This window comes from Phalaenopsis equestris, unplaced genomic scaffold (assembly GCF_001263595.1).
Source record: "Phalaenopsis equestris unplaced genomic scaffold, ASM126359v1 Scaffold001174, whole genome shotgun sequence".
NCBI lineage: Eukaryota > Viridiplantae > Streptophyta > Magnoliopsida > Asparagales > Orchidaceae > Phalaenopsis > Phalaenopsis equestris.
Genome location: NW_018165613.1, coordinates 239,066 through 247,601, shown reverse-complemented (window position 1 = coordinate 247,601; position 8,536 = coordinate 239,066). Strand labels below are relative to the sequence as shown.

General features: G+C 35.8%; 1 protein-coding gene across 1 annotated transcript; it reads right to left on the bottom strand.

The window, feature by feature from the left end:
- Positions 1-1,309: 1,309 nt before the first annotated feature.
- On the bottom strand, positions 1,310-8,320 carry LOC110033415 (protein NRT1/ PTR FAMILY 8.3). The gene is made up of 5 exons (XM_020737385.1): positions 8,053-8,320; positions 4,204-4,309; positions 3,884-4,101; positions 2,936-3,492; positions 1,310-2,311 (listed from the first exon to the last, which is right to left on the bottom strand). Exons 1-5 carry the CDS (start codon positions 8,101-8,103, stop codon positions 1,489-1,491), a joined length of 1,755 nt encoding a protein of 584 aa, XP_020593044.1. The 5' UTR covers positions 8,104-8,320; the 3' UTR covers positions 1,310-1,488.
- Positions 8,321-8,536: the final 216 nt, after the last annotated feature.

Below are 8,536 nucleotides of genomic sequence, written 5' to 3'. Positions count from 1 at the left end.
CTGCTTTGGAAATCTTCGTATATTTTTTGTGAGAAAAAACATCAGACAGTAGGAACCGAGTGCTTCTAGAGAAGAAGAATAAACCTCTCATAGTCAGGGAGAATAACGAAAGGGGCAAATTTACATTCTCATGATTTGTGGATTGTGATTTTGAGAACTGAAATCGTCCTGATTTCTTGTAGCAAGGTTTTTCTCACTTGTTTCTACTTCCAGCCTTTGTGGTGTACTCTTTTAATGCTATTTAATTAGAATTAGGGCAATTCATAGGCGAGAATTATACATATTTTGTTTTTCTCTTGATTTTACAAATTTTGCTTGGTTTATCATTTGATGACATTTTCTCCGTATTTTCTCTATTGAAGTATTGTACCATCGGATTTCTCACTAGTTGTATGCCTGTAACTTGATAGAATCAATGTTATAATCGCTCTCAAATATTCAATGGTCCCCTCCATCATCAAACCCACTACCGTTTTGCATGTGACAATAGAAATCTACTTTTTCTTATTGTTGTCTCGCAATTCAGCCGCTTTCATGCTAGATTTCAACTGACATCATTCCTCCCTCTTTCGTTGTCCATCTTATAACTTACCTATCCTTTTTTATGTTGTCCTACACCATTTAGAAGCCCTAAAACGATGTCAAGCCACTTTTGAATGATTGCAACAAATAGCATAATAATATCATAAGTTAAGAGGAGTAAAATATCAAAACTTGAAGAATAACTTATATTAGAAACCCAATGTATAAATCGGTAAAGATCGACAGTAGTAGGCAAAATTAAAAACCACGACAATAGCTTCCAGCAATTTAGCATTTGACTAGTTAAAGGGAAACCGCATCTGGGGTAGAGTAAGGCTTCATTTCCAGCAGAATAATACCCAACAGAAAGGGCTTAGAATATCCAATGTCAGAAAGAATAAGACTCCATCAAAGGCTACTGAATTGGAAAACAAGAACAGAGATACAAAGGTTCAATGATAATGAATGCTCAAACTCAGCCTGAAAAGGCATGAATCTTAATTTCTATGATCATGGCAAATGGCAATCCAATTTATTCTGTAATCCACATGTTTTTAACCTTCTACGTTGTTTGAGTCTCATTAAATATAAATGTTTTGCTACAAGCAAAGTGTGATAATTGGTTGGGTGTAGTGTATTAATAAAAATGACTAGCAAACATTACATTATGTCGCTGATTTAACCTAACTCGGTCACATATAGGCTTAAATTTCCATTCAAAAAAACTTTGTAGGCATAAAAACATGGAGCACTTCACATCTAATCTCTCTTATAAATTGCAACTCCCTTTAGAGCCATTCCAACATAGCACTAACCCAAAGTATACATAACTATATAAGTTTAAACCTTCAGACGTTATGGAATAGTTTAAAAATGAAAAATAACAAACCGGATAACATCAACTTACTTACATTCTTTTACACACAGAATACTGACACTTTCAACTCCAGTCTGTCAGTCCAAATCTCAAGTAGCATTCTTGCATTTATACCTGCTGGCACAGAAGACATAAACCAGCATGTTCAGAAAGCTAAGTCCAGCAAGAAGCCAAAAGAAGTTATCAAGATGCCCCGCATTGAGGTTATCAGGAATCCATCCAGGCTTCCCTCCCCTGGTAGTCACAGTCGTCACAATGGTTAGTATAAAAGAGCTCAAATAGTTCCCGAGCGCAGTTGTCAAAAGTGAGAGTGCACTGCAGAGGCTTCTCATTGCATCAGGAGATTGATCATAGAAAAACTCTAGTTGCCCAATGAATGTGAATATCTCTGCTGCACCCACCAAGAAGAACTGAGGAATTTGCCACAAGATGCTCATTGGCACCGCAGCTTTTACATGGATCAAATCTTCAGCTTTTGCAATATTTAATCTTCTAATCTCAACACAAGCAGCAGCAGCCATTGCCAGTATAGAAATGAAGAGGCCAATGCCCATCCTTTGGAGCTCAGAGAAACCCCTCTCTTTTCCAGTGAGCCTTCGAGTTATTGGCACAAGGATTCTATCGTAGATCGGAACCCACACGATAACACTTATGACATCAAATGTTGATAAGGATGCGGGAGGTATGGTGAAGGATCCAATGGTCGTATCGAGGACCATACCCTGTTCAACAAACATGGTTGACATCTGGGCATACACAGCAGAAAAAACGATTCCAGTAGCCCAAATTGGGAACATCCTAACCAAAATCTTCAGTTCCTCCACCTGGGTTACAGTGCAGAGTATCCATGGATTGGAAAAATCTTCTGTTTTTCCATCAACATAGGACAAAGTAGCAGCCTTGTCAAGAAACCTGCATGGTATTTTATGGAATAGCGTTTGAAATGAATAAAAAAGACAATATTGACTTGATAATGGAAAAAAAAAACTCTCAATAACATATTTAGTAGAGTGAAGATAATTAGTTCTTACTAGAATGAAGTTATTTAGATTCAAACACCACAGCCTTTTGAACAACTAAGAGTAGGATTGGGGTAGTTTTTACACTTTTTTGCTTTCCAGACAGCTGCATAACTGTTTGGCGACGACTTTGTTCCTTTCAAAAATTTCTATGACAATGAGATAATTTTTTAAAACCAAATTTGGTTAAGTGTGGTATTTTTAAGAAAATTGTTTTCCAAATCTTTCAAGGAAAACAACCATAAAAAATGCATCAGTTTAAAATAAAAAAATTAATAAAAATAAAAAAATTAAAAAAAAAAAACTGGTCTTCCAACAATAATAACAAATATTTCATGAACAGCTGCACCCTCCCAAATGGACCCTAAAGCTGACAATAAATAAAAGATGTTGCTTCTATACTCTTTAACTGCTTACTAAACAATGGTGCTCAATGACTCCTACAAATCAACAAGTAAAACTAAAGCACATCTAATAAGATTAAATCTAGTGGACTGGAAGAGAAGTTCAGTCTTACTTAAGCTCATCACTGTGCTCCAGTTTTCGACTGCCTTCAATAGCTGAGCTCTTATCAGGGAGTTCATGCAAGAGGGAGCTATCAAAGGGAACCTTTACATTCCACTTTCGAATGGAGGCAACAACAACTTGGCACACTCTTGTAAGTGGACTTCCGCCTGGTCTCTGGAACCTGTAAAGATATGTTCCAGAAAAAAAACTTCCGATTGCAATTCCCATGAACAATGTTGGGATACCAAATCCAAGGCCCCAGCCACAGTTGTCTTGTACCCATACCAGAAAACTGCTAGAAATGAGAGCACCAATGTTGATTGAGAAATAAAACCAATTAAAGAAAGAGCCCTTTTTAACTCTCTCCTGTGAATCACTATCATCAAACTGATCAGCTCCAAATGATGAAACACAGGGTTTGATGCCGCCAGTGCCTAATGCAATTAGATAAAGACCCAGGAAAAATACAGCATACTGGATTGCAGTTGCCTCTGGACATACAGAATCTATACAAGCAGGAGGTTTCAATTGTGGAACCGATGCTGAAAGTGTCAGTGTGGCCATTCCCTGTTCAAAATGATATTACCATGAATCCAAGAGGGATATAATGAGTATAATAATGCATATAATCATATGACATAGAACAGTTTAAGAATATCAGCATTTATTTTAGATTCTTGTGCAATAAAATTGAGCTAATATCAGTGGTGTGAATTTCATAACATTCTAGAAATGTATGGTTGCAGATGATATCTATGATTTTTTGGTTTTCATCCAAAATAACGCAATAAAATAATACACATCAAAGAAAAAGAAAATTGAAAATTACAACGGAAGCTCTGCACGCAAGTAAGAAAAACATTAACCAATAAATAGATGAAAAATGCTACACTTCCCAAAGCTACTCTATATTGACAGATCACGATAGAAACTCAGATAATGTTATATCCATACTTACAAAGAAGTATATAGTTGAAAAAACTGCAATGGTCCAGTACCTCCCCAAATATGCATCAGCTAAAACAGCACCAATGAGGGGGGTAAGGTAGCAGGTTCCTTGCCAAGTTGTAACATTTCTTGCAGCTGATACATTTCCTTGATGTAGTTTTTTGGTTAGATAAGTTACAAGATTCGTAGCAATACCATAGTAGGCTAAGCGTTCACAACATTCATTTCCTGGAGTTCAAAAATTTTTTTAAAAAATGCACACTGTAAGTAAGAACTGCAAATAATATATTAATAAACAATAAGCTACAGATAAGAAAATAGTGTCAGTACCTAGGATGAAAGGGCATGCTTTCCAATTTCCTGTTTTGTGCTTCATTACAGGATTGCCATTGATGTCAACGGACCCATCCCCAGTGTAGAGCCCTTCACTTCCGGTCTAAGAAAACAAAACAAGCAACAAGGGTTGCATTTGTCAAAATTTATGAGACGTATTTTTTAAGACTATCATTCATGCACATATACATAATTGTTACATATTGTTTAATAGCTCGACTTGTGCATGGCATGAAAGTAGAATTTCAAAAAATATAATCTCATTCATACTCATATTGATGCGAGCAACAGTACCACTTAGAGAAATCCATGAGACATGACAGCAATTGTTTTAATGACATTACAACAATGGATTGAACATTCATCTCCTAAAATAATATGAGAATAAATCTGGCCCTAAGAATTTTTTTTTTTCCTTTTTGCATATTTTCTTTTGGACAGAATACACATGAGATCACACAAATCCATATAAAACAACTTGAATGACAAAAACAATGGAGATTTACATGCACAGCACACAATTTTTCTGTATTTAAATATCCAACGCTCAGCATCAAGGTTCGATATTTACTTCTATAAAAAGATGGCATCACAACTGGTTTAAAAAAGTCAATTATTAGAAGAAACCATGGAAAGCATTTTAGATGAAACAGAAAATCTAAGTTCACTTATAACGACATTAAGGAGGGTGGGATTTTAAAAAGTGAGAAGTGGAGTTAAAATGCAGGACAGAGACAGTAATTTCACTTCCTAGCACCTCTCCTTAGGTGGGCAAAACCAACCAAAGATATAAAAGAATATAAAAAAAAAAGAATTAATAAAAGAAGAAATGTAGCAAAGATCAAGATTGACGAGACCTAGTATAGTAAAGATCAACATTGATAAGACCAAGCACCACAAGACATCATCTTTCAAATGAAAAAAAAAATAGAGATTCAGAATCTGGTAAGTGGTAGCATGGAAAATTCAACTGGAAATAAAAAGAAAAAAAAAGGAAGATGAAAATAATGGATAATTTGATAAATCCTAGAGCTCACGAACATGGCCAATGCAAGATGGAAAAGGCAAAAGAAAATATGATATACACACATCACCAATCCAGTCAAAGACATGGCTGCCAAAAACAAACAAGCAAATAGAACCCATCCAACAAAATACATCTTATAAATATAAACACATCACCCTAAATCGGGTTTACCTCAAAATAAGAATCAACCAACCAATTCGACCAAACGATTGTGAACAAAAAATGGGCCAGATAATTCGGCCACGCAACTCAACCATGACATCCACACCAGCCAGTTCAGCAAAAGAGACTGACCCATTAATTCGGCCAGCTAGTGTGGAAGACAAATTTATCCAAGGCACCTTGAATAGATTAAACAGCAAGTTCTCCCATAAATCCAAATCGGCATCGCCAACTCATATAATAGCCAGATGGTCATATGGCTCAGAGAATGTAAAGGCAGATAAGAAGCCTAGGCCACACCTCTAGCTATTATATTTTGTGTTTAGGTCGTACTATACACTGTATACTTTAAATTTCTCGTGTAAAATTATGTGTAGCGTACCTAAGACATGCCTCATCTATTAATAAAAGTGGTCATTATGAAGTATAGAGTGGGTGGGGGAGGAGTGAAGAGAAACAAAAAAATAAGGAAAGAAGAAGAAAAGAGGAAGGAAGAGAGAGCATATTATATAATCACTTCTTTTTGAGATCAATAAACTCCTAATGAGATTTTCCCTTTTCTTCCTTACTCATCTCCATTCTCTTCACAGGGCTCTCTCTCCCCAAACACAACTCTTTTCTAAGGGTTGCGTACTCATGGACATGTCAGGATATAACATCCTTGAGTGTGCAGTGAGCAAGAACATACCACAACCTAAACGTAAAGTTGTTCACGGAGAAAAACCGAATCACAAAGAACACTCTATCAACAAGAACGATAAATGGGTTGAATGAGCAAATGATTATGATGATCAAAAGAGGCTTTGGAGCAAGCACTAGAGGCACTAAGAATGATTCTCTAGAATAAATAGTGCATAGAAAAGGAGACCGAGCCATGAGAAATACAATGATTAGAGCAACAAGAGCCTTGTCAATCACTTCGGCCGAGGAGGAAGAAGATGAAACATATTACCCTACGAATTAAGACTACTACTAACTATAGAAGAGAAAGAAGACAAGAAGTTCACAAGAGGAGATAACAACAGAAAATGCATTCTATAGAGAAATCACTAAAACAGAAGCACAAGAAAAAATTAATATTCAAGTTATGAATTCTTAGTAAATAAATATGATCTCACTAACCATGTAGTGTTGTTCAAGCCTATATTTTGCTTATTAAGAATGAATGATGCTTATTCTTCATGACTCTTAAAGATTATGATCTTCACTGGTTTAACAACTTTCTGATTGAGGTCATCACTCCTTCGTCGAGTTTAAGCAATTTTGGCAGCTCAATTTACTTGCTCATAAAAGCCACAAATGAGTTCATAGAAGAACTTATGAATTTTTTAGGTGTTGATAAAATGTTAAACGAGTTTCATTACCCACTTCCAAAAAGAGGTGTCGGATGTTTGAGATTTAAACTTGCAGCTGTTTATGCTTCACCAGCTTAAAACTTTAGGAAATATCATTTTCACTATTCTCATGGGTTGCAGCACTAAAGAACATTAATTAAAGTAGTGGCTTATAAATAATCACATCTTTTTAGAAGAGTAAAATTCAATGTCCAGCACCTCCAACACGAAGTACAAGATAAATAATCACTTCTTCTTCTTCTTCTTCTTCTTCTTCTTCTTTTTCTTCTTCTTCTTCTTCTCTACCACAAATTCCTTTTGTTTTCCAGAAAATGCCTCCATGAGGTTGGCCTTCGAATCATAAGTTGCACTTAATTCATCTAAAAGCAAGATTGTAGTAGGCCTCAAAGGTCGTATAGACAAACAAAATGCCTAGGCTAAACAACTAGTTATATTGCTATGTGTTCTAGGCTGTACTATATTGGGTACTTTATATTTATAGTGTAACGTCATTCATAGTATGCCTTAGCCTCAACTATAAATAGTGGTGAATCAGGCAACCACTATAAGATATAGAGCAGGAGAAGAAAAGATGAGAGAAAAAAAAGAGAAAGAAGAAAAAAAGGGGAAGAAGGAAGAGCATCCACCTATAATCACTTCCTTTTGAGATAAGAAAAAAAGTCCTAAAGAGATTTCCCCTCTTCTTCCTCCCTTCCTCATTTCCATTATCTTCTCAAAGCTCTACCCTCCTAGCACCACTTTTTTCTAGGGGCGTGTATCCACGGATATTTCAAGATTCAATATTATACACATTCATAACTCATTAAACAGCATAAACAAATCAAAATAAAGAGCAGGTTAACATTCTCATAGGAAAACTTAAACAAATAAAAATAAAGAGAATGCTAACCAACTGACCAAATCCCAACAAAAAAATACAAACACATAAACCATTAGATCCATTTTCTATTCACACACGAGCTAATCCTCATTTCTAACCCCAAATTCACTTCCGATGGTTAAAACAAGCACCTTTTCACAGATTCCTATCTCATAGGAGTTGTTTGGATTTAACGAAATGAAATAAAATTTCAATAATTTATAAATGTTCTGAACCTGAAACCATTCATTTAAAACTTTTATTCGACTTCATAATATTCCTTTTCACTCAACTACCCATCAAAATCCATCATGATATTCCATAAATATTAATCACTTGCCACAGAAGCACAAAATTCAATCAAGGAAAAGAAAAAAAAGATCTAAATCTAGAAGCTTAATCGCTCCAAAGGAATGAGAGAGAGAAGTGAAGGGGAAAGCAACCTCCAAGAGCCTGCCTTCGAGTAGCAGCCGATCCTCCTCCTGGGAACCCATGGCAATCAAACGCAAGCACAGGCGACGGATTTCTAACCAATTTAGTGCCAGAGGAAGGGTTAGGTCGAGGTGATTACAGAGCACGCGACCTCAGCCCAGTTGGCTTCCTGTTCGCGTAAGAAATCGTAAATCTACATTTTCTCTTAGAAAATAAGCATCAAATTTGACTCAATTTTGCGACCCATGACTGACGCTTTATTTATTTCCCTCGGATGAAAGCTATATTCCGTTCGAGATGAATGGTTGGCATGGTGGTTGGAATGGTGGTATAATTTAAAAGTTTATGTGAGAGAAATTAAAATAAGAAAATAAAGACATTATAATTAGATCTAATTTAATATTGGAACTATTTTTACGACTTCCCCACACGGTAAACCAATTGAGAAGTTTTTGTGGGAGCTTAAGAGTTATTTTATTGGCAGTTGGAATAACA

Excerpts from the sequence above, each read along its gene's own strand:
- LOC110033415 (XM_020737385.1), bottom strand. The coding sequence starts at position 8,103 with ATGGGTTCCCAGGAGGAGGATCGGCTGCTACTCGAAGGCAGGCTCTTG. Across the intron at positions 4,102-4,203 it reads AGCATGCCCTTTCATCCTAG|GAAATGAATGTTGTGAACGC; the intron begins GTACTGACACTA and ends TTTGAACTCCAG. Across the intron at positions 3,493-3,883 it reads TTTCAACTATATACTTCTTT|GGAATGGCCACACTGACACT; the intron begins GTAAGTATGGAT and ends CATTTTGAACAG.